This window comes from Crocuta crocuta, unplaced genomic scaffold, assembly GCF_008692635.1.
Source record: "Crocuta crocuta isolate KB4526 unplaced genomic scaffold, BGI_CrCroc_1.0 scaffold116, whole genome shotgun sequence".
Lineage (NCBI taxonomy): Eukaryota > Metazoa > Chordata > Mammalia > Carnivora > Hyaenidae > Crocuta > Crocuta crocuta.
The window spans coordinates 2496533-2523552 of record NW_027531562.1 but is presented as its reverse complement, the minus strand read 5'-3'; the positions used below and the strand labels follow the sequence as shown (position 1 = coordinate 2523552).

General features: G+C 36.2%; 1 protein-coding gene across 2 annotated transcripts in view; it reads left to right on the top strand.

Moving 5' to 3' along the window:
• Nucleotides 1-27020, top strand: part of NUBPL (NUBP iron-sulfur cluster assembly factor, mitochondrial) — a 211598-nt gene that overhangs the window by 176522 nt on the left and 8056 nt on the right. For both annotated transcript variants that reach the window (XM_077772734.1, XM_077772735.1), the window contains 3 exons: nt 6112-6197; nt 22482-22602; nt 26317-26399. In XM_077772734.1, the coding sequence (XP_077628860.1) occupies nt 6112-6197; nt 22482-22602; nt 26317-26399 (290 nt within the window). The remainder of the gene's footprint in view (nt 1-6111; nt 6198-22481; nt 22603-26316; nt 26400-27020) is intronic.

Below are 27020 nucleotides of genomic sequence, written 5' to 3'. Positions count from 1 at the left end.
ACAACTTGGAAAGTTACTTAGATATCTACTCTAGAAAATGGATAGAAAATTCTCTATGGAATTCTTGAGAAAAGGGCTTTATGATAATATATTTTTACCCTCAGACAATAACTCCATTTATTGAAAACTGAACATTCTCTTTGTTGCTACTGACCTTCCTTGTGGTCAGTAGAGGGAGCACAAGTTTCCGAACAAACCCTCCATCAGAAAAGTGAAGTGACTACAATTGCATCAAAAACCATAAAACATCTAGGAATAGACCTAACCAAAGAGGTGAAAAATCTATACACTGAAAACTATAGAAAGCTTATGAAGGAAACTGAAGAAAACACACACACACAAAAAAAGGAAAAATATTCCATGTTCCTGGATAGGAAGAACAAATCTTGTTAAAATGTCAATACTACCCAAAGCAATCTATGTATTCAATTCAATACCTATCAAAATAACACCTGCATTCTTCACAGAGTTAGAACAAACCATCCTAAAATTTGTATGGAACCAGAAAAGACCCCAATTAGCCAAAGCAATCTTGAAAAAGATAACCAAAGAAGTAGGTATCACAATTCCAGAGTTCAAGCTATATTACAAAGCTATAATCATCAAGACAATATGGTACTGGCACAAGAACAGACACTCAGATTAGTCGAACAGAATAGAGAACCCAGACATGCACCCACAAAAACATATGGCCAGCTCATCTTTGACAAAGCCGGAAGGAATATTCAATGGCATAAAGACAGTGTCTTCAGCAAATGGTGCTAGGAAAACTGGACAGTGACATGCAGAAAAATGAACCTGGACCACTCTCTTACACCATACACAAAAATAAACTCAAAATGGATTAAAGACCTAAGTGTAAGATAGGAAGCCATCAAAATCCTCGAGGAGAAAGCAGGCAAGAACCTCTCTGACGTTGGCTGCAGCAACTTTTTACTCCACACGTCTCCGGAGGCAAGGGAAACAAAAGCAAAAATGAACTATTGGGACCTCATAAAAATAAAAAGCTTCTGCACAGCAAAGGAAGCAATCAGCAAAACTAAAAGGCAACCAACCAATGGAATGAGAGAAGATATTTGCAAATGGCATATCAGATAAAGGGTTAGTATCCAAAATATATAAAGAACTTATCAAACTCAACACCCAAAAAATAAATAATCCAGTGAAGAAACGGACAAAAGATATGAATAGACACTTCTCCAAAGAAGACATCCAGATGGCCAGCCAGCACATGAAAAAATGCACCACATCATTCATCATCAGGGAAATACAAATCAAAAGCACAATGAGATACCAGCTCACACCAGTCAGAATGGCTAACATTAACAACTCATGCAACAACAGATGTTGATGAGGATGCGGAGAAAGAGGATCTCTTTTGCACTGCTGGTGGGAATGCAAACTGGTGCAGCCACTCTGGAAAACACTATGGGGCTTCCTCAAAAAATTAAAAATAGAACTATCCTACGACCTAGCAATGGCACTAGTAGGAATTTATGCAAGGGATACAGGTGTGCTGTTTTGAAGGGGCACATGCACCCCAGTGTTTATAGCAGCACTACTAACAATAGTGAAGTATGGAAAGAGCCCATATGTCCATAGATGGATGAATGGATAAAGAAGATGTGATGTATACACACACACACACACACACACACACACACACACACGCACACACTGGAGTATTACACAGCAGTCAAAAAGAATGAAATCTTGCCATTTGTAACTACATGGATGGAACTAGAGATTAGTATGCTAAGTGAAATTAGAGAAAGACAAATATATGACTTCACTCATATGAGGACTTTAAGACACAGAACAGATGAACATAAGGGAAGGGAAGCAAAAATAATATAAAAACAGGGAAGGGGACAAAGCAGAAGAGACTCTTAAATATGGAGAACAAACAGAGGGTTACTGGATGGGGTTGTGGGAGGGGGAGATGGGTTAAATGGGTAAGGAGCATTAAGGAATCTACTCTGAAATCATTGTTGCACTATATGCTAACTAACTTGGATTAAGTTTTTAAAAAGTTTTTTTAAAAAGAAAAAAGTGAAGTGACATCATCAGTGAAGGTTTTAAAGGAAAAAAATTAGGGCTAGTTCATATTGGCTCGTGTTCCAAGAACCCTGAGAAAAATGAAAATTTATTAGATAGGCAGCCAAGACCTCATAAAGATAAAATGTAATACCAGATATGAAGACCATATTTTAAGAAAAGAGATATAGTAACAAGAAAAAAGTTAATTCCTTTAAAATTTAAAAATCTAGGTTGTGATGCACAGATTGATAAGTAATGATTAAATTTAATTTTACTGTGTTAAAATGTGGTACAACAAAAGAAGTAGTGATCTTTATGTATATATGTAAGTAAGCAATCTCTACACCCAACATAAGGCTGGAACCCACTACCCTGAAATCGCACACTCCTCTGACTCAGCCAGCCAGACACCCCAAGAAGTAGTGGTTTATGTGTGAGCCAGTTATGTTTTTGTATTCTTTAAAGAAGGCTGGGGCGCCTGGGTGGCTCAGTTGGTTAAGCGTCCGACTTCAGCTCAGGTCATGATCTCATGGTTCGTGGGTTCGAGCCCCATGTCGGGCTCTGTGCTGATGGCTAGCTCAGAGCCTGGAGCCTGTTTCGGATTCTGTGTCTCCTTCTCTCTCTGACCTGCCCCTGCTCACATAGTCTCTCTCTCTCAGAAATAAATAAAATTTAAAAAAAAGGCTAGAAATTTTTCTCTCAGCAGTGTCCTAAAGACTGATTGCATCGTGATTAGAACTTAATTATTTAAGAACATGTACTTTGGCAAAAAAACTCTTACACCAAAACATTTTTTATAAATGTGGCTGGTAATTCCAATGGATTGTTTATGTTTTGTAACCACTTGATGGAACATAGAAGACGATCATCATCATTGTCAAAAAGTTATTAATTGATGTATGAATGGTACTATTTAGATTACAAAGGAACTCAGGTGGTGTGGATGGTTTTTTATGATACTGTGCTAGGGTTAAGCACAGAGAAAACCTAATCCTTTTTGAATCCATCTCTCTAGGATCTTATAGTTGTCAAAATAATGTCACCAAACATTTTTATAACACTTTTACATTCTTTTTTTTTAGTGGAACATCTGTTTAAGTTAAATAGGAACAATAGAAATAGAGTATTTTACAGAAGAGTTCATTGAGATTTAGTGAGTTATTCAAGGATGTATAGTTACAAAAACATAGTAAACACCACCAGAATCCAGAGCTCTTGACTCCTAGTTCAAGGAGTTACCAACTAAGAGTTCATGCAGCAGTAGTCTAGGATAGATGATTTGAAAATACAGCAAAATTGTTTAAATGAACTATTTTTTGTTAAGTGCCTATTTTGTGCAAGGTTTTGTGTCAGTTTTATTTGATTCAAAAATGAGAAAAATCATAAGTACACATGAAATTATATTATATAGTGGTAATACAAATAGACATAGGCTATTTAAAATAATAAAATGATTATATTATATGAAAGCTAAAAGCACCTTTTAGGGCTAAAGTAATAGAAAACCCCTTATATAGGGGTATACAATTAAAAGAGAATTAGGAGAAAATAGCCAAAGAGTTTTTATTTACATGTGAAGAGAATGACTCTGAGATTGAGGGGCCATTATTCTTCAAGGAGGGTAGCATTTCACATTTACTTAAATAGGTTTACTGAGCAGTAAGATTGAACAGGAGTGGTTTTGGAAATTTGAGGTTAATCCTCTGATTACATGCTAAGGCATATAATCAGAGATAGCTGAAACCTTGGAGACTGTCTAGTCCTTGCATTAATTTTACAGCTAAGGAAACTGAGACCTAGAGTGATTCTGAGTTACTTGCCAAAAGTCCGTCACACAACTAGATGGGGACAGAACTGGAATCAAATTCCTTCTAAATGCCTGGATATGAGAAAACAATGCAATAGATTGATAATAGTACCTAGAAGGTGGCAAATTGTGGGCACATATTGGATCTATGGAGTTAGAAGATAATTTCTACAGAGATGTGATTTCTGTCAGTCTTTTAAAGACAAGAAAGAGGATGGTCAACTAGTTTTTTGTTCCTTGAGCAGAGCAAATAAAAATAGAAGGATGTAGTAATCCATGGAGGAATTTGAAAAGTAGGATGAGCTGTCTGACGGCACATATAAAAAAGACCTTCCCAGCAATGTCAAAGACATTTTATTAATAACAGTGATAAAGATAATGTGATAATATGAACATCAACAACAGCAGGTTCCTTTTATTGAATGTTTACCCTCTGTCCAGGCATCATGTCAGGCATCTTAGGTACATTAGTCTATTACCTAGTATCACTGTGCCATTTTGCAGATGAGGAAACTAAATCTCAGATTGTTATTACACCATTTCCACAGGAAGTTGGCTATTGAATAAAAATTTGAATTCTTTTGTTTGAATTCTAATGCTAGGGTTTTTCAAACTTGACTGTTGAATAAGCCCTCCTTCTAATCTGACCCATACCCCATATTGACTTATTTTTATTATAGGACTACTTAACAAAGTATAAATATAGTATAAATATAAATTTCTTAAACTTATAGCACTTATATAATTTTTTAAAACTAAAAAAAATTACAGGTTAAATATAAGCAAAATTTTAAAAATCAATAAAATTTGAATTATTGACATTAATGTGAAAGAAGTGTTTGTTTCTTTGTTTTTTGCTAAAATGAAAATATCGATTGCAAGATGAATTTGTAGCTAACCCTTCTAGCATAGTTCTTTTGACTTTGATATGCCTGTATTGCCACGTGCTTTGTGAGAACTTGGTTTCCTGCCACTTGTCTTTATTTTGACCTCTTCACAATGTCCCTTCAGACAATACTTTGTTGTATCATTTGATGTTCATTTGGTATAATCCATTATTGTTGATTCTACCTCTTTTCTCATTAGTTATGATGAAGTACTAACCCCTTGGTGCCAATTTGATGGCTTACGGTTCTGAAAGGTCATGTCAATATGTATTAGTTATAACATAATGGTCATCCAGGTAATGTAGAATATGCTTATGTTATGTATTATTCAGGTTATCATCTAGAAGAACCCACGAAATTTAAGATATCACAAACTACAAACCATAACCAGGCCTCTGGTGTTTCCACTTAAAGAAAAAATTACACCATAGAACCATCTGGTTTCTTCAGGGTAATAGTAGAGACCCAGGAAAGCTTCTGTCTGTACCTACTTTTGTGCTGTCTTCATTTAGGCCACCACTATTTTGCATCTCAGTTTCTACCACAGCCCCTAGTTTTACTCCCAGGAAACTGTTCCTTACAGTGCATTCCATACTAGCGAGTTTTCTATAATACAAATTTTAAGGACTCAACTTAGGAATCACCTCTTTCTGAAACCTTTCCCCTACTGATTCTCCTTACCTCCTGCTTTTTCACTATCCTGATCCCTAGATTGAATTAGTTTTCTTTCCTCTATTTCTCCTTTACAACTCCCATCATATCAAGGAAGCCTATCTCTGTTACAGTGCTTAGTACATTGTGTTATAATCCTTAATTTTTTGTTTTTTTCCAAGTAGACTATTAGCTTCTTGAAAGTAGGTCCTGCCTTGTGCATCTTCTAACTAGCCCACTGTCTGAATGGGAAGAAAGTTCTAGTGATAAGGCTGTGATTTTGAATCACTGGTCAGTCAGGGGGTTCTTTTGTTTGTTTTGTTTTTTATTTTAAAGAAAGAGAGAGAGAACATGAACAGGGGAGAGGGGAAGAGGGAGATAGAGAGAGATAATCTTAAGCAGGCTCCACACTTAGCACTGAGCCCACTCAATTCCACAATCCTGAGATCATGACCTGAGACAAAATTAAGAGTTGAATGCTCAGTTAGCTGAGCAGACACCCCCAGGCAGTTGTTATTTTAAAAGTGAGTAGTCAAAAATAGGCAAGAGCAAAGAATATATTTCCTCATCTTTCCCATTTGAGTATGTAAAATTTATACAAATTACCTAGTTAATGTAGTAGATTCGTTTAGCATGTAAGCAACATACTTTTAGAAGCAGTCTTTCCATAAAGCATTAAATGCTGGCATCATCTTGCTTTCTCTTGTCTTGTTTCCTCATGGTTAGGTGCTGTGATTGTCTCCACACCCCAGGACATCGCACTGATGGATGCACACAAGGGTGCTGAGATGTTTCGTAAAGTCCATGTGCCTGTAAGCATGTATAACTTTGTTATGAGACACTCTAACTGAAGAACCAAGTCATTGAGAAATAACAGCCCAAATTTTAATTTAGTTCTCTACAGAAATCTTTATGAAAACCCTACTTCGTCTTTATGGTTACTGTAACAACACACATATAGGTGCAAATGTATATGCACATTGTATTAATCAAGAAAGATTCTAATTGTACTAAAATATTTTTGAAAAAGAATTCTAAAACATCCTTCAGGTATGAGTTTTGTGAATAAATACCACCCTTCCAAATACTCAAAGCTATTATTGACCAAAAAAAAAAGCCTACCTGAGGGTTTAGGTAGATACACTTGAATAGAGCTCTGGTGGGAAGACAGGTGGAAAAGGTGACTTTTTTCCTTCTGTTACCAATTTAACTTATCCATAGCTCACTGCCTTCTAAAATGTATTTGCAGATTTTCTATACAATATGACAAAATAAAACAAGTTAATACAATATTAAGACAAAGGACTATTAAAATGAGGGTTATAAGTGAATCTGTAAACAAACTGCATGCCATTAAGGGACTTAAATACATGCAAGAAGTTTGCCATGAATTTTCCAGCAGCCACATAGGGTTTTTATAAAACTGTCCGTTTCCATGAGGATAGAAAGAGCTTGATGTTCAAGGGAAAGAGAGCCGAGACCAAAGAGGCATAAATCTCTCCTAGGTTCTCAGAAAAAAGAAACCCTTTATATAATGAACCCACTCTCATTACCTTTTTTTAAAAACCATAAATAGGGGCATCTGGGAGGCTCACTTGGTTAAGGGTCCAACTCTTGATTTCGGCTCAGGTCATGATGTCACAGCTCATGAGTTCAAGCCCTCAGTCAGGACCTGCTCTGACAGCATGAAGCCTGCTTGGGATTCTCTGTCTCTTCCTCTCTCTGCCCCTCCCCCGCTTGTGCTTTCTTTCTCTCAAAATAAATAAATTTAAGTAAACAAACAAACAAAAAACATAAATAGAAGGTTTTTACTCATAGTGTGCATCAGCAAAAGCAAGTAGACTTGTGCCAGAATACAGTTTAAAACAAGCATTTTTGTAGAAAGCCATCATGATGCCTCCATCTATAGGGCTATCAGATGGCCTTGATTAATTTAAGGGTAGATTTTAGATCTTACAGGGCAGAGTTTTTTAGGGTTCAGCCCATGGATTAGCTTCAGGAGTCTCATGATTCTTTATCCTTTTCCTCACCCCCAAAATTGTATGTTCACTTTGAGTTTGTTTTTTGGTATGGAGAGAACTCATAACTTCCATTGAATACCTCAGTGAAACTGTAACATGGCATCAGATCCAATGATGTACTAGCATGAGTGGACTCTCTTTCTTTAATGTTCTTTTCTCAAGGGAGCTTCTGAAAAGTATAAAGTAGTTGAGTAGAGGAGTTGAGATGATCCTCCTTGATAAGTACCTCTTCCCCCTTGCCAGTTAGTACCGAGCTGTATGCATTAACAAGCCATGGAGCTCTGGACTGGATTCACATTGTTTCATGAAAATTGAGGAGCCTGATAAGGATTATGCCTGTATACTTACTTTCCGAGTGATCTTAGAGTATTCATTCCCACAGAAGGCATAACATTGTTTTAAGAAAGTGTTTTAAAGCCAACTTTTATATGTGGACAAATGAGTGTTAAGAACCCTATGCCATCCTATGTTGTGAATTTTAACTTGGAAAAATTTTAAAGCATTGGTAACCAAGTGCACACCTCATAAAAATGTCTCAATAAAGCATATAGTTTGAGCAATGTGACTTCCTATTATGCCCTCCAACATAAACTAGGTACAAGTAATACCCACCCAAATAACTAAATAAGAATACTAACAAAAAATATATTTGTCTATTTTTGAGAGAGAGAAAGAGAGAGTGAGAGCGGGGCAGAGAGAGGGGGAGAAAATTCCAAGCAGGCTCCATGCTGCCAGCACGGAATCCGAAGCTGGGCTAGAACCCACAAAACTGTGAAATCATGACCTGAGCCAAAGTCAGATACTTAACCGACTGAGCCACCCAGGTACCCCGCTAAATAAGAATACCTGTATGGGATTTTTAAAATATAAATCAGCAAGAAGTTAGAGAGAGGGCTATTTACCAAAAACTGAAAACAAGTTATCCATAATCTTTCTTCATAGCAGAAATTAGGTAATGGCACCAGTGGTCTGTTACTGCCGCTTCAATTAGGATAATAGTCATCCTGTCAGCATGTAAGGGAATGCTTAGCTTCTCCTTCTGTAAGATAAGGGTAGAGGCCTACGTCCACTTTACTCAAAAGCGTCATGGAAATTCTTAACGGACAAGTCTTTTAAAAAGCCGAAAGCAGCACTTTTTATTTCCCACCCTGTAAGTTATCATTTTGTACAGCTATTTCAACTATGCTGTCACTTGATGGGACTTTGGCTACAGGGCAGGTTTTACACACACTTTGCTAGTAGGGGGTCTAATGACAAAATTGGGGTCTAATCACATATTTAGCATATGTATCTTTAGTTTTTTATGTTATTTTCACTTACCTGCAGCACTTCATATATATTGCCCTATAAGTAAAGAGGCAAACAGTCTCAGTTGTTCCCACAGATTTTTCTCAACACTCTAAAACAAAGGGTAGGATAGAGTTCTATGGAATGTAACAGTGGGGAAGAGGGATGGTCACTAAGTCCAGGTTAGGCTATTGCTTGATGGGTGCCACTGAAGAATAGAAGCAAGGAAATACAGTGAGGAAATATTTCAATTGCAGGATCTTGGGCTGCATAAAGCTCATAGGACTAGTGCAGGATTAGTTAGGGAGTGAAAGAGCTGTTTGTGATCAGAAAGTTAATGTTGGAGTTTAAGCTTGCAGAGTTGGAACAATTCTGGGTCATGACGAGGTCCCAGATGTGGTTGGTCATAGGTATGTGGGGCTGAAGTAGAATAAAAGTAAAAGTCATTGGAAATGCATAATCCCCCCAAGTTGGCTTTTTTGACATCATCCTGTTTCTTTATAATAGCCCTCTCTTTTTCACCCCTGTGTTTCAATTATTTGCCCTCTAAACAAGAAAAAAATTGTAATGTTTATTTATTTTGAAAGAAAGAGAGAGAGGCAGAGAGAGAGCAGAGTAGGGCACAGAGAGAGGGAGAAAGAGAGAATCCCAAGCAGGCTCTTCATTGTCAGTGTGGAGCCTGATGTAGAGCTCGAACTCATGAACTGTGAGATCATGACCTGGGCCGAAATCAAGAGTCAGGTGCTTAACTGAGCCACTCAGTTGCCTCTAAACAAGAAAAAAAAATTTTTTTTTAATGTTTTATTTATTTCTCTGAGAGAGAGACAGCGTGAGCAGGGGAGGGTCAGAGAGAGAGGGAGACACAGAATCCGAACCAGACTCCAGGCTCTGAGCTGGCAGTCAGCCCAGAGCCCGACGTGGGATTGAACCCACGAACTGTGAGATCATGACCTGAACTGAAGTCGGACACTTAACCAACTGAGCCACCCAGGTGCTCCTAAACAAGAAAAATTTTTAAAGGAGGAAGAATATCTTAATCACATCAGAACAAGATAGGTGCTCAGTAATCTTTGCAAGTGAATGAATGAGAACTTCCCAGCAATGAGCTCTGTAAACACTTGGACAACCATGGTGCAGCTATATTATAAACAGAACCATGGTTATGAGCGGGAGGTAGATTTGATGACCGCTGAGATACTGCTGGCATTTAAGAGCCTTGGAGTCTAAGTAATCGTAAAGCATCTGAAATAAGAAAGTGTTCCATAAATGCAAAGGAGAAATGTTATGCTTTGTTTATGCTCCTTTATTTCATTTTTGCCTGATTTTTAGTCTTGCTTTCTGTTTTTTCCCCTTCTGAAGTACATTAGTTACCATGGAAACAATGATGTCATCGGAATTCATTGATATGGACAGAGTTTAGTAATGTCTACAAGAACATTTCAAAGTTTATTTAAATTATTTCTTAAAACTCAAGGCTCAGATAAGGGAAAGAGAAGAAGAGATGAACTATTAAATTCTCTGTTCTCTGCCTGAAATCATTAACAGCTCTGTCAAATCCTTGATTATCTCAATGTTTGTAGATAGACTGTTGTTTTTTTTTTAAACAATAAATTTTTTTCAGGGGCATCTGGGTGGCTCAGTTGGTTAAGCATCTGTCTGACTCTTGATTTTGGCTCAGGTCATGATCTTATGTATTCAGCTCTGCATTAACAGCATGGAGTCTGCTTGGGATTCTCTCTCTCCCTCTCTCCCTCTTTCTCTGCCCTTCCCCCTGAGCATGAGCGTGCTCTCTCTGTCTCTGTCTCTCTCTCACACATACACACACACAGAAACACAAAACAAAGAAAAAAAATTTTTTTAAATTTTACACATTTTTAATGCTGAGTACTTTTTGCCTTGTGACATTCTCACACATTTTTGTTCCTTCTTGTACAAGGGAGGTCAAGGCACCTCAGTTTGGAGCCCTTCCTCTACAATTTGAACTTTTAGAGTTACAGGGATTTCACTATCCAGCCCTTCCTTCTTGGTAATCTCCTTCCCAGCTCCTGAAAATTATATTCAAGTATGCTTCTTCTCTTCCTTCTTCTGTACATAATGAATCCCTTAGTTAATTTTAATTCAGTAGATAGTTTATTCTAGAAATACATATTTACTCATACTGAGTGCTTTCCATAAGCAAAGTACTATGATAAGTTCCCTTGGTGATTTAAAAAAAGGATGAAGCATTTTCTGTTAAGTTCCTTATTGTCCTGTGGACTAGCTCCATTATGGTGAAGGGGCCCTGAATTCTGAGGAGCACGAGAACACTTTCTTCTCTGGGCTATTAAGTAGGGCTTTCATGGAAAAGTCATGATTTCTATGCCCCTGTTATTTTGCATATCCTAGTCCCTTGCCTGATAAGCCACTGTTAGCTTGGCAACTAATATTCATGTTTCAAATTCCTGTTCAGGTATTACTTTCTCTAGAAGACTTTTCCCAATTTCTCAGAAAAGTTTAACCTTTCTTGAGAATTACTTGATCATATATCTAGTTTGGCTCTTCTCCCACTACAGTTTACCTGTCAGTCTCCACAGAAGAATGTGAGTTCCTAGAGGGCAAGAAAACATGCCTTAAATATTCTTAAATGCTCAATTATTTGGTGTATGGTAGACATAGGATAAATATTATACGAACATTTGACCTGGGATATAATGCCAGTCACAATCAGCTGTTGTCTTTAATCCCCCGCTCACAGATCACTCTGCCTTGCATTGTCTCTGCTATGTGAAACTGGTCATCTTCCATTTATTTTAGATTGCCATACAGTTTCTTTCTTCATGGCCTTGAGCATGCTGTTTCTCCACATGAGAACCATTTACCCTCATATTTTTNTTTTTTTTCCCAAAGAGAATATTTTTACCCCATATTTTTTTTTTTTTTTTTTTACTTGGGAGCTCCTTTTTATCCTTTGGTACTTAGATTAAATAGTTCTTTTTCTGGGAGACTCCCCTGTTCCTGTTAACTAGGTGAATTCTTTCTAGTACATGATCTAGTAACACTCTATTTTTCCTTTCATAACTGTTTCATATTTGTCAGTACTTTCACATTTGTAGTACCAGGATATAAGCTCTGAATGAATGGACTCCTTACCTCCATCTGTGCCAAGAACATATAGTTGCTTACTAAATATATACAGATTGAATGAATGGAATAGGATTTTCATAGGCATAACAAAGGACTGGAAGGACAGAATTTAGCCTGAAAAGAATCAGGAAATCACAAGTTGTATTCAGGGTTGTTCAGTTTGTCTATAGTTGAAGTAATATGTTTGGCTGTGGTTATGCTAGGCTCAAGTTTGGTGAAGCTTTAACCACTGAGCTAAAGATTTAGACTTTCTTCTTGAGATTTTTAGAGGAGTCCATAAAGAATGCTGGAAAGGAAATAGACTTGATTAGAATGGAGCTTTAAAAATATTTAATTTGGTGGAAATGAATAGAAAGCACAGGAGCCAGGAGAGAGTGGAGGCATTAAGGAAGCATTTGTGATGGTCAGAGTTACTCACACTGTTAAGTTGTAACCCACCAATGAGTCATGAAACTAATACTGTGAGAGATGAAACCAAAGGTTTTAAACAATATTGGGGTTAATTGCTCTTAGGAAGAGAAAGTATTATTTCATTAAGATTTGGCCTCAGTCATAAATACATAGAAGTGTGCATTTGTATTGGATCAACACTTAAATTATTTCTCTTATGGTAAGATGGTTTTAATAATTTGGAAAAATACCATTGTAGATGATAGGAAGTAAGGGTCTGATCTAGAATGACAGGATTGAAAATGGAAAGGGGAATAAATGTGGTGGACGTTTTGAAGGAAGAATTGCCAGGCTTGGCAATTAATTACATAAGGTGGGGTGGTTAGGAAAAAAAAAATGGCAGAAATCTAAGGGATTTTGAAAGTTAGGCTGCCATATTTATAAATCTACCAGGAGCTAGTTTTTGCTCAGGATGACAGTGAAGTAGAAATAAGAGGTTAGATTCTCAGTCACAAGTCCCTGCCCTTATTCTCTATGAGGGTTGTGATTTAAAACTGTTTGGCAAGGAAGAGACTGGTAGAGCAAATGATTTGGTGTTGGCCTTTTTAGTACTGTTCACATCACATGATGGATGTGACCATCCCTTCTTCTCGAAGAAACAGATTTATTAATCTATATTTGTAGCCTGTTATACACAGGTTCATTATTTTTTCATTGAGAGAGCTGTATTCTTTAATAAGTATATAGCCTCTTTTATAGTTACAAATTAAGTTACTTTAGAAATTTTATTATAACTTTTTAGGCAATAGGGTTCTACTTACAGTGGCATTTTTGCATAGTGGTAAATAGAGTGAGCTTAGGAGTCTTAATGCTAGAGTTCAAATCCTAGCTCTTTCACTTTGTAGCTGTATGACCTCAGCAAGTTGCTTAATTCATAACATGAGAATTATAGTACTGTTTCCATCAGAGGATTGAAATGAGAAATAAATGAGATAATGCTCATAAAGGGCTTAGTATAGTGTTTGGCACAAGCTGAAACAACCAATAATGTCAGTATAAAATGTCACATAATTAATGCTGCTTCGTATAATTTTAGAATGTTATGAAACAGAAAAATTTATAATTCCTAGATACTTATATATTTTGCCTACGTATTTTGACGAGTCCTTTATTTGCTAATAAGAATGTTAACAAGAAATTTTTAAAAACTTACATGAATAGTGTCTTTCAGATTTCCTTATTCCTTGAATACTGTGGTTGAGCCTAAACCATTCTCCTCATATAGATTAGTTGCTGAAGTTACAGAGTCTAAAATTCTGTTATTTAAAATTTGCATTATTTAATATATGTTAATTGCTGTCACACACAAACCTCAAAATATATAGTGATGCAAATACAATAGTTTATTTCTTGCTCATGTAACAGTACTCCTGGATGAACAGGTGAGCAGGGTGGTCTTCTTCCAGGAAGCCATTTAGGCTGCTGTAGCCTCTGCCATTTTCAAATATGAGTTCTAAACCCACCTTTGGGGCCATCTTCATTTGAGCCAGTGAGAGGGGGAAATAGAACAGAGGCGTGTACATGGAGATTTTTATGGACCAGACATACATACACTTCTACTCACACTTCACTAAAACTCATGTGATCATATGCCACATTTCTCAAGGAGCCCAAGAAAATTATGTTAGCTATGTGCCAAGAAAGATGATGCCATGGTCTTTGGTCAAAGCTACCTGTCTCTGCTATAGATGACCTGAAAACAAAGTACAGCTTATAGCCTAATGCTGGCCCCTGAACTTACCTTTTTTTCCCTTGTAAGTAATTCTGAAAATTCTATAACTATTTCAGCCTTGCAAATAGTTATTTATTTTAAAAAGGGAGATAGGAATTTTGCCTTTCCTGTGGTTTACTTTTCCTATTGATTAAAAACAAAAAAAGAAAAATCAAAGAAACAAAAAATACTACTGTGGTATGGAACTTTTAAATATTTATTTAAAAGGGTTAATGATTATATTTTCTTCTAAGAAAAATGAGGTGATCTGAGAACTAAAATAGATGATTCCTTCCCATCAATGTTTTCTTTCCATCTTCTACTGTTTTCCATTTTTATTACCACAGACCCTACATATTGTTCTCAACAATGAGGATCAGAGTTGTAATTTATTATTTTTCTGGCAGAGTGGCCATTTATGGTAGTAGGTTAATTATTTGGACCTGAGGTTCCACACCTTCTCCTGTGAATGTCTTCAAAAGTCATGTGTTCATGATACCATCTTAGAGCTTTTTTAGCATCTTTCTAGTTTGTCTGTTAGACCCCAAAAGTCCAATTGTATTTAATACCTCGAGCTGACCTGCCATAAAAAAACAAATTAGAAATAGGCAGTCTTATGTGAAAATAGAGGCAAGTGACACATTCATTCTCTCCTTTCTTCCTTGAATATAGTTTTTCCACTGTGATTATCACATAGTCTCATTTTGTTCTCTGGGAAATTTCATACTTTTGATGTATTTGAAGAATCTTTCATTATTGGCTCTGAAGGCTTTACAAAGTGCCAAATTCTAATTTTTAGGAACACACTAACTAGTTTATGCATGACGTATCATATGTGGCTTCCTTCTTCACAATTGGTTAATTTTTCCTCTTTTAGAAAAGTGACTTTTCTTTTTTGATAATCTTTATAAAACTGGATAGTGTTCTGCATCTTGGTCATTATAACATCTCAGAGACCAATGTTGTTTGTGCTCCTTTATGTCTTTCCTTGGGATCTCTCACAAGTCCATGAATGTTTTTATTGAGAATGCTGTTCTATGTGATTTACATGAATTAAAGTAATAACTCTCACAACCCTGTGAGACAGATAACATTATTTCTCTCATTTTGCAGATAACAAAACTGTGGTATAGAAGATTAAATAACTCACATAAGGTTACCTCTCTGTTTAGTGGGCATCTGGGCTCCTATCCCAAGCAGTATGCTTTCTAGAGCCCACATTTTTAACTGCTGTTTCTGTGGATTATCCAATACTGAGTAATCCAAACTTTAGTGATTTGGACATGGTAGAATACCACAAGGTTAGAAATTTCAGGGGATAAGAGGAGTTTCTATTACATTTGCTTACCATTGGGTTCTGACTGTCTAGATGGGCAAGTGAGGACAGAAAAAGGGGTTGATTGAAAAATGGGGAGGAGTCAAGAGAGGCATAATGAGGGTGTTTTGGGGAAAGGGAGTTCCATGACCAGGAGAAGGAAGAGAAATCTAAGGTTGGATTGTAGCAGTGAGTGTGAAGATGGCTCAAATTAGACCTTCCATTATAACTGTGCTCTTAATTACTATGCTAAACTATATTGACTCAGTATTGTTTCAGACTGCCTAGTTCAATGAACAAAATCCTTGAGTCCATTTACTTGTCTTGTTTGGTGACTTCTATATACAAAGCAGTGACCCAGCTGGCTTGAATTTTGGCTGTGTTATTTACTGATTGTGTGACCTTGAGCAAATAATTTAGCTTCAGTGTTTTGTGACCCATCTCATAGGTCATAATGGCAGTTAAGTAAGGTTATATATGGAGTACTTAGCATAGATCTTAGTACATAGTCCTATAAAGGGAGGCTCTGAATGTTACTGTTTTAGTAGTAGATTTTAGGGATCATTATTTTAGAGATCATCATTTAATATAAAACCTCATTTTGAAATTCAGGATGTTGAGAAGTTGAGTTGTACCTCACAGACTGACAGCTATTTAGTTGGTCGCTGAGAGGAACATGAAGGCACTTTCCCCATTTATTGTTCTTTGCATGCCAGACTATTTCGTCCGAAAAAGGAAACAAAAACATTCATCTCATTTCTTAAAATTATAATATTTGTACACTTATTTCAAGGAAAATATTAAAAACTATTTCAAGGCTAATAGGGAACTGAAAAGCACTTGAGAATCTAATCTTTTTCAGTTATTATTATTCATTTTCTATTTAACAGTTTCTCCTCCTCATTTTTCTTAAATCATATTTTGTAATCCTTGTGACAAATTCCAACCAGCAAGAATTTAACCTGACTGTAACCTTGAGAAATTGGATTATATAATAGCCTGAAAATCTTGCTTGTTACTTACCTGAGTCTGAATTTAAAATGCCAAGAAGAAATTAAAATTAAGGCCTTTTGAGCTTGCTTAATTCAATTCAGTTGGACACAAAAATCTAATATCTCAGAGCAATGTTGATATTTCAAGAGAGTCAATTTTTTTAAAGTTAATAAAAGAAGTACCCTTCTGAGCCAATGATGGATTGGAATAACGTAAAAATAACGTGTAAAAGGTTTGTGGTGGCTGATGTTAAGCAGACATGTGTCATTTACTTTTTTTCAGTAAAGCTAGCTGAGGTCAAAACATAGGGATCTTATATACTTTTTCTCTTAAAAAAATTTTTTGAGGATAGTTGACACAAAGTCATGTTATATTTTGATGAGACATTAAAAAATGAGCATGCTTACAGATGCATTTTAATGGTATTATGTAAATTAAGCTATGGCAAAGCATCTGTTTTCTAATGTTTCTGCTCTACAAAATAGCTCTTCAATAAACAAACAGCTTAACGACACATGAAATAGTCACACAATATAAGGCAATTTTTGGGAGGAAGAGCAGGCATTGCAGGGTAGTCACATGGGCATGAATTCTTTCCTTTTTAAGAAAATTTTTTATGAACAGAATTGTCATTTGAATATTCTAATGTCCTTTCTTATTATATTAGCTGTTTCTGTTCAGAACTCTTTGATTTAGGGGCGCCTGGGTGGCTTAGTCGGTTAAGCGTCCGACTTTCGCTTAGGTCATGATCTCGCGGTTCGTGGGTTCGAGCCCCGCATCGGGCTCTGTGCTGACTGCCAGCTCAGAGCCTGGAGCCTGTTTCAGTCTGTGACTCCCTCTCTCTCTGACCCTCCCCTGCTCACGCTGTCTCTCTCTCTGTCTCTCTCCTAGAAATAAATAAAACATTAAAAAAAATTAAAAAAAAAAAAAAAGAACTCTTTGATTTAGAAGACTGCTTGTTTAAAAAAACTACTGTAGTGTTTTCTAATCTTTTTAATACTCCAGGCTTTCTTTTAAATTTTTTTCCAGCTAACCCCATGGTTTGAAAAAGTTGTCTGCCACATACTCTGCATATCTTAATATGTTTTCTTTCTAATTAATCAAATAAATGTATGAGTGTCTTATCACACTCAGTTGATATAATTTCAACTAAAAGCAAAGAAACTTGACAGCTTATCTTTCCTGTATAGTCTTAAAGGAAACGATTTCATCTTTCTTCAATTTTTAAAAATATTCATAAATCACTGGCCCTCATAAATGTTTTTGTGCATCTTTAGGACCTTAAAGCAACCTTAAATAGGAGAACTACTGAAATAAATTCTATAGTCATGCTTCAATTGTCTACAATAGTGCTGTCCAGTAGAAATATAATGCAAGCCACAAATGTGACTTAAAAATGGTTAGTAGCCATATATTTTTTAATGTTTATGTATTTTTGAGAGTGAGAGAAAGCACGAGTAGAAGGGGGGCAGGAAGAGAGAAGGAGACAGAGAATCTGAAGCAGGCTCCCAGCTGCCAGCATAGATCCCAACATGGGGCTCAAATCCACAAACCATAAGATTTTTGACCTGAGCCAAAGTCAGATGCTTAATCGCCTAACCTACTGGGGTGCCCTTTTAGTAGCTATATTTTAAAATGTAGGAAAAAAAAAAACAGGTGACCTTAATTTTAATAATATACTTAACTAGGCATATTAAAAATATTATTTCAACATGAAATCAATATCAAAGTTGAGAATCAAACAACAGAGAAATTATATTTTAAAATAGTAGAAATACTTACAATTCAATTAAAAATCACATGAATAGAAAAAATAGACAAGAACAGACATTTCACAGAGGAGAATATACAAATAACCAATAAACATTTAAAAATATGCTTAGGGAGCCTGGACGGCTTAGCCCATTAAGCATCTGACTTTGGTTTGGTTCATGATCTTGCAGTTCGTGCCCTGTGTCAGGCTTTGTGCTGACAGCTCAGAGCCTGGAGCCTGCTTTGGATTCTGTGTCTTCCGTTCTCTCTGCCCCTTCTACTCTCTCCCTCTCTCGCTCTCTCAAAAATAAATAAACATTTGAAAATGTTTAAAAACTATGCTCAACTTCATTAATAATTATAGCAACATAAATTAAACAACAGTGCAAAGGAGAGCTGGGCACAGCTTCAGGAGGAAAGAGAACAAACTGGAATACATGTGCACTCCTGCATCTTTCTTTCACAAGCTCTAACCAGAGGAAAGTATAGAGTGTAATGCCTAAGCCTTCACTGCCACCTCCTGAATATCATGCCACTTTCAGGAAACTTTAACCAGGAGCCATATACAAAGGAAGATTCTAGGAAATATAGTTCCCAATATAAACAGATTGACGGTTTGAACAGTCCAGCACAATGGGCTCACCATACTTGCTAAAATAAAGAAGACTGATGATACCAAATGTTGGTGAAGCTGTGGCACAGCTGGAATTTTCATTCATTACTGGGAGGAGTGTAAATTGGTAGAGCTTTATTGGAAAACTTGGCATTTTTTGCTGAAGGTAAACATACATAACCTAAATACTTAGCAAAAAAAAAAAAAAAAGAGAGAGAGAGAGACATGTATAAAAACACTCATAGAAGCATTATTCATAATCTTTTCCCCAAAATGGAACCCAAATTATAACACCATAAATTAGTTTTGCCTGTTTATAAACTTTATGTAAATGGAATAAGTGTATACTTTCATGTTCCTTATTTTGCTTAAAATTATATTTGATAGATTCATTTCTACTGTTGATTGTAGCTAAAGTTTTTTCATTTTCATTACCATGTAGCATTCCATCCTATGATTGTTCCACAATTTATTTGTCCATTGTACCATTGATGGTCATTTGGGTCATTTTCTATTTGGGGATAATTAGTGCTATTTGTGAGTACTTTTGTACATGTCTTTTGTTGAGTGAATACTTTTATACATGTCTTTCTGTTAATATATAACTGAGAGCAAATTACTGTGCCATAGTGTATACTAACCATATGTCAGTTAATTAGATTAACTGCCAAACAGTTTTCTAAAATGATCGTACCAGTTTACACTCAGCTGAAACTATGAGTTTTACTTGCTCTCTGTCCTCATAGAAATTTGTTATTGGTTGTTATTACAGTCACATAGACATTCATCTGTTCTATCCGGGTCCAAAGCTTAAATGTATGGTATCTTAGTGTGGTTCTAACTTGCATTTCTCTTATGATTAGTGAAGTTGAACCCTTTTGTCTCATGTTTGTCAGTCTTTGGATATCCTTTTCTTCATGGAGTGCTGGTGAAGTCTTGCCCATTTTATTTTTGATTTTCTCTTACCGATTTGTGGAGTTCTTTATATTTTCGAGATAAAAGCCTTGTGTCATGAAAGTGTATTATAAATACCATCTCATGCTTTATACTTTGCCTTTTCATTGTCTTGTATCTTCCAGTTTAGTTACTAATTTTAATGACAAAGTAAACAATATAACTTTTTATCTATGTTTAGTGCCTTGTGTCCTGCTAGAAAAATCTCACACCACTCTAACCACTCCCCAACCTTGCTGGCTTTTCAATTCCTTGAAGGAGACTTCTGCTCCCTATTTGTGTCTTGAGAGTTTTTCCTCATTTTTAATTTTTAACTTTTAGGTCACATATTTCCTCAAGGAACTACTCTGTGACTCCCAGAGTAGATGTTGTTCTCTCTGTTCTACACTCTCATAATATGCTGTACTTTGCTTGCAGAGAAGCAGTAGATTTTTGCAATATTAGTTTAGTCTGTTTCTCTATCCAGGAGGTCAAGGAGCAAGGTTGTTTTGCTCACCACTGAGTGCTACTCCTTCTGCTTATCCCAGTTACTGGCATATAATAGGAGCTCATTAAATACTGAGTTTGCTTATGGTTTTATGTTTGTGACATTTTGTAGTCTTTATAGAGAACATGTCTGAGGCATATTGAACAGTAATAAGATACTTATAAGTTAATCATATAAGTTGAAAATACACTTTTGCTTCATACTTTTCTGTTTTGGGGAGTTGATGAGATTGTGGAGGAGGGATACTTTTCCTGTTCTCTCTGAAACAGAATATACCCTCACCTAGATTTTCACATTATTTAAGTGTTTTTCCTTTCCCACTTATTTTTATTTATTTATTTATTTTGAGAGAGAGAGAGAGAGATTGAGAGTGAGCAGAGGAGGGGCAGAGAGAGAGGGAGACAGAGAATCCTGAGCCAGCTCTGCACTGTTAGTGTGGAGCCCATTGAGGGACTCGAACTCACAAACCCTGAGATCATGACCTGAGCTGAAACCAAGAGTCAGATGCTTAACCAACTGAGCCAACCAGGCTCCCTTTCCATTTCTTAAGTGATATATTTATATTTAAATTGAAAGCTCTACAGTGAGAGGACTGTATCACATTTAATATAAATGGCAGTAAAACTGCCCAAGCAATGGGAATATTATATAGACACAGTGAATAAACAAATAAGGTGTGTGGTATTAGCTGTGTTTTCTTCTGACTTTTTGGAAATGGTATTGAATTACCAAAGTACAGTGTGATTTATTTTTTATAATACTTTGCATCAGCAAAATGGCATCTATTAGATTCTTGGAAAATGCTTAGCTACAAATTTATGTCCCTCACAACTTGTCTTCATTTGCATATGTTTTGAAAAACTTTAGTCTTTTCTGTTTCTCTTTTCAGAGAGAAGAATAAATTTGATCACCTTATCTATATGTTTCATTGTGGACTATCACTGCTATTCTTCACTTAAAATGAAAATGTTCTGATAGAGATACCTCCTATAATGATGATCTTTTTGGTGGAATTGATAGGATCATATAGACATGTTATCTCCAAGCCTCTGATGATTGAGCTCCTTATTTTTATTTTAGAAGAGAAGCACTGCTTTCCGTTAATAAGAAAATGAGATTGGGACACATGGTGGCTTAAGCGTTCAACCCTTGATTTTGGCTCAGGTCATGACCTCATCATCATGGGATCAAGCCCTGCATTGGTCTCCATGCTGAGCATGGAACCTGCTTGGGATTCATTCTCTGTCTCTCTCTCTCTCTCCCCCCCCTCCCCCTCTCTCTCTCTCTCTCTCTCTCCCTCTCTCTCCCTCTCTGTCTCCCTCTCTCTCCCTCTCTCTCCCTCTGAATGAATGAATGAATGAATGAATATTTTTTAAAAAGAAAATGGGATTAAAAGAAATGTGAATAAGGATTATATTTGCAGATCCTGTGTATTTATTCAGCAAATCTTTATAAGCTATTTCTTTTGTGCCAGAAGTTAGGGAAATTCAGAAAGAGACAGATACTTTCTGTAAGTCTTTAAATTTTTATTGCAAATGATAATATTCTGATAAGAGTATTAGGTTTTTTTTGCTAGATGTGTCCTTTTTCTCAGTTTTAAAATAAGAATGATAAAATACCCATCTCATAAAGTTTTTGAGACAAGTAAATAAGAGTTCATCTAAAGCACTTAACCAGTGCCTGGTATATAATACTCAGCATTTGTTAGGTATTATTTACTATGAGACTTTGTTCACAACAGCCTCTTATTTATTTTCCTATGTTTCTTTCTGCTTATTTTTTCTGTATTGCTATCAGGGCTAAATTTCTAAAACACAGGTCTGATTGTGTAACATTACCTCTTGACCATCTTTCCAACTTGCAAAAACTTTTGTGGTTTTCTGTTGTCTCAAGAAGAAAGTCTCAAATACATGAATAGCATCTAGTACGTTACCATCTGACCCTTCACCTCCCTTTTCCAAGCCAGCTTCTGTCTTTGCCTCCCATTAGCTTACAGCCCAAACAGGCCATGTGCGGCTACATTTCCCTGTCTTGGCTTGTGTTCTTCTTTCTGCCTAGTATTCCTGTTATAGGTCTCAACCCTTCTCACCCTTAACCTGAAGAAACGATTCTGAGCAATGTGGGCAGCTCAGAGATACCTCTTATTTTTCCCAGACAGAATTTGTTAATCCCTGTTATTTTTTTTATCTCTTTAGCATTTATCACATTATCAAAGTTAATTACATGTGTCTTGCTCTCCCGCTAGCTTGCGAGTTCCCTTTGGAGGAGACACAATAACTTATTCATCATCGTATCACTAGAACCCAGTGGGCACTCACTAAAAACTTTGAAATCATGGATTGAGATTTGGTTTAACTTTGTTTTAATTTCAATGGTTTTTGTTATTCTAGGTTCTGGGCCTTGTCCAAAATATGAGTGTTTTCCAGTGTCCAAAATGTAAACACAGAACTCATATTTTTGGTGCTGATGGTGCCAGAAGACTAGCACGGACCCTTGGTCTTGATGTTCTAGGTAAGACCATAGGATATTGTTCTGTAGAGGAAATGGCAGAAGGGAAGATGGGGATAAGATGGTGAAGAGTGTCTCGGAAAATGATGAATTATCTTCAGTTTTGTGTTTTAAATTAAGTATAAGGAGTCGTATATGTCTGTTAACCTTTCTTTGGCTTTTTATAGTACTTCATTAGCAGAAAGCTTTTTTGAAGAGGAGGTTTGTTCTGCCAATTACCATTTTTGCCATAGGTAAAAACTGCCTATAACTTTAATTTAAGAAGAGTTTTGTAGTCTGAGTGTTGTTATTTGAAGTCCTTATTTTAAATAGTGGTCATCAGTTTGTTTGCTAAGCTGAGAACACATCTCTCAGTGTCAACAGATACCTGATCAATGTGTTGTAACAGCCTTTGGAAGTGTCAGTTCTTGGTGCATATGAAAAAATGCCTTTCTGCTAAGTTCTGAATTTTTCAGTCCCTTTTGCTCTAGAAAACATTTTCTGTTTTCTGTAATCTTTAAAAAAAATTTTTTTTTAATGTTTTACTTGTTTTTGAGAGAGAGAGAGAGACAGCATGAGCAGGCAAGGGTCAGAGAGAGAGAGAGACACACACAGAATCCAAAGACAGGCTCCAGGCTCTGAGCAGCCATCAGCACAGAGCCCGACGCAGGGCTCGAACCCACGAACTGTGAGATCATGACCTAAGCTGAAGTCAGACGCTTAACCGACTGAGCCACCCAGGTGCCCCTTCTGTAATCTTCTTATATGTGTTTGCCATGTCTGTGAAATATAGTACCTGAAATTTACATTGTATATACTGTTCACGTTACTGAATTGAAGGATTAATTAGTGTTATGAGAAGTAAAATCAAGTGTAAAGTGAGCAAAACACAAATTTTAGGTAAAACATGATTTTTGAAAAATCCACAAGCAACTTAATGGACGCTTTAGGAGACGTGTTGATAATTTTCCTTATGAATGAGTTTCTGTTCTGGGCAAAGGCAGATGTTAGATGCTGAATAAGGGAAGAATAGAGTGAATTATTAGTTTTAGGAAGTTAACAATTAAAATCCCTTAGAGATCAAGGAATTTCAAAGCATTCTTTATTATAATTAAAATTCTAAAAGTTGATGTTAAATGTGTTATTATTATTATGCATTTGTACTATAGCAGCCACCACAATACCAGGTGAATACTAATGTTATATTTTGATACATTGCTATCATTACAGTGACTAATTATATTCTGCAACTGTTTTTTATTTAACTAACCTAGAAAGTTCAATTTCCCAAATCTGCATAATAGCAACATATTGATATACATTTATGTAATAAAGTAAATGTGTGTAATTATAATGGCATTATTGAACTATGCTGACAGTATTATAATTCCCTGATTTATAAATGAGTGGTATGATATATGTTACTGTAAATCATTTATTTAGAATTTGAAATATATCTCTTAGGAAAACAATCACACTAAGTTACATTTTATCCAAGAGCTCACAAATGTATAGTTACCTTGAAAAAGAGTCAGAAATACTGATGACTGAGCACACAGAATGGATAGTGTTTATAGATTGCTGTATCTAACAGTGTTATGGGGAAAGTAATTTGGAGTTCCAACTGAGGGCACATCTCTTCCTTTTAACGCAGTCATGGGGCCCAGTGAGACCTCCCATGGTCGGGAGCAGGGGCTTCAATAACAGAGAGGTTGTAGTCAGGAAGGACAACCTGAAGTCAGGGAAAGAGCTCTCCCAGCTGTCGCCTCCTGGCTGGTTCAACTTTCTTTAATGACTCTATGGCTGCCTCTTAATTTATTGTCATCTATTGGGCTGCACTAAATAATTATTTGGTAAAATGGTTCTCAGAACTCTCCTTTAGCAGTTATGTCTCTGAAATACACCCTTGCTTCTTTCAGACCTAGCCCCTTAAAGATGCGTTTCAAGGCCAAACTGCATTTCACTCACTCTCCATACCATTACTCCTTTTTCTCCTTCTCTGTTATGCAACTGTTAGCCCGTTACCACTCTCACTATGGTGTGCCACCTATTTTCTAAAAAGGTTTTCCTTTTCCTTGATCAGCTCTTCTGTGCTTATAGATAGAATTATGAATCCCTGAAAGTCAGAAACTATATTGATAGGTGCCTATATAAAGGAGAAGATTCTATCTTTTTTCATTTCACAATAGAAATTAAAACATTCAGGATTCCTTACTTTAATGGCATAAATCAAGAGAAAAAACTTTATGGGTTTCTAGGAATTTTCTGTAACATATATTCCCCTACTCCTGTGACAGTTTCTTATAGTCTTAAATTGATCTATAGAATAGACATCAAATTTAAATGACTACTGAAATATTCATTTATTTTGTCATTTGGCTATCAAACATTTGGGAAAGATTTAAAAAGTTGATTAAGATGCCAAAATTTGCTGACAAGAGGAGCACGAAATACCTGTTCCTCTATTTACTTCATAATATAAATCGTAATAGGTTTGTAATTTTGTAACCTATACTTCTGCTTTATTTACATAGTCTGGAATGGTGCTGAATGCCTTATGTGTATAAACATGCTCACATACACACAGGTTTCAGTAACCCTTGCATGGATTTGGTGTTGTTCTCAGAATGCTCAGTACCATAATGAGTCAGCTATTCTACTTAAGACTCCATTTACAGCATTTTAAGTATAAGCCTTTTGAGGGGCGCCTGGGTGGCTCAGTTGGTTAAGCGTCTGACTTCAGCTCAGGTCATGATCTCACGGTTTGTGGTTTGAGCCTTGCATCGGGCTCTGTGCTGACAGCCTGGAGCCTGCTTCGGATTCTACATCTCCCCCCTCTGTGCTCCTTCCCTGCTTGTACTCTCTTTCTCTCAAAAATGAATAAGCATTAAAAAAATTTTTAAAGAAAAATAATAATAAATCTAAGCCTTTTGAAAGGCTTCATTTGTGAAGGTGTGGTGGCGTCAACTGGACTATGGATCAGAGCTTTTTCCCCCTAAATTCTACCACCTAACACTAACATATACCTGGGAGAGACGTAATTTTTCTGACAAGTCTGTATAGTAGAGGTCTTATATACTTCCTGAGATTTCATCAAGATTACAAGTTATATATAATGCTATATAAATTAATACATAATAAAAGAAAAGTAGTTCAATCTGATAAAGAGGTAGGTAGTGGAGATAACAGATCTGTCTTTTCAGCAGTTGTCTTAGCTCACTCATCTGTCAACATCAGGAAGCTAATTTTGTTATTCTTTTTTTGGATGTTGTCTCCCCATCTTTTCCTCTTCACTTTCCTCTTATTATTTAGTACGATGTGTCTATATCAGATATGACGGGGAGCAGTAATTTTACAAATATCTTCTAAGCAATTTCTTATGACACTCCTGTTTTATTTTTTAAATATAATTTATTGTCAAATTGGCTTCTTCTAAACCATTTCTTGCTGGAAGACCTGCAGCAAAGAATACAGGAGAGGCCTTATCCCTTGGTTGGCTGCCACATAGCTTTCATATATACATAATACAATGTCTGAAATGGAATATGTTGCCCCTGATTTTCATTTGAAATTCCCTGTTTTAGAGATTTCACAGTTTGAGGATAGTCATAATTCAAGTTAACTTGAATGAATTTAGTTTAAATTTTGTTTTTTGTTTTTCTGAAGTTCACATAGTGAAATTCCAAATGCCTGTATAAACTTTTATAGTGCTAATGGATGTCTGGTGGGCTCTTTTAGGAGACATTCCCTTGCATCTTAATATAAGGGAAACTTCAGATACAGGCCAGCCGATTGTGTTTTCACAGCCTGAAAGTGATGAGGTAAGTGATGTTCTTAAATATGTATTTTAGTATCTTTTTACAGGATATATACTTTTTGATATTTAGGAAGAAAGTTGGGAAGATCAAGTTTATCTATTTGCAGTCCATATATTAAATATTAGTTAACTTATTCAAAGCATCTTTAAATAACTGTATTATATGGTAGGCATACCAGTGCTAGCTCTGAATTATTCGCTGAACAAGTTCATTTACAAAGCCATCACTCAGGGTGCCTGGGTGGCTCAGTTGGTTAAGTGTCTGACTGTGGCTCAGGGTATGATCTCACGGTTCCTGAGTTAGAGCCCTGTATCAGGCTCTGTGTTGTCAATGCAGAGCCTGCTTGGAATTCTCTATCCACTTGCCGCCACCTCTCTCTCTCTCTCTCTCAAAAATAAACATTAAAATTTTTCTTAATTAAAAAAAAGAGCCATTACCCAACTAGTTTTCTCATGAAAAACACTAACAATAAGTGTTTGTAAAATTCTTATCCTGCTGCCTAAGAGTATCTAACTGCCCAAGATTACTGTATTTGTATTAAGTTGTATATGTTCAGCTCATTGTTTGGAGAATGGAACATAATGTAAGAAAATACTGGGTTGGATATAGGGAAATTGTTATAAT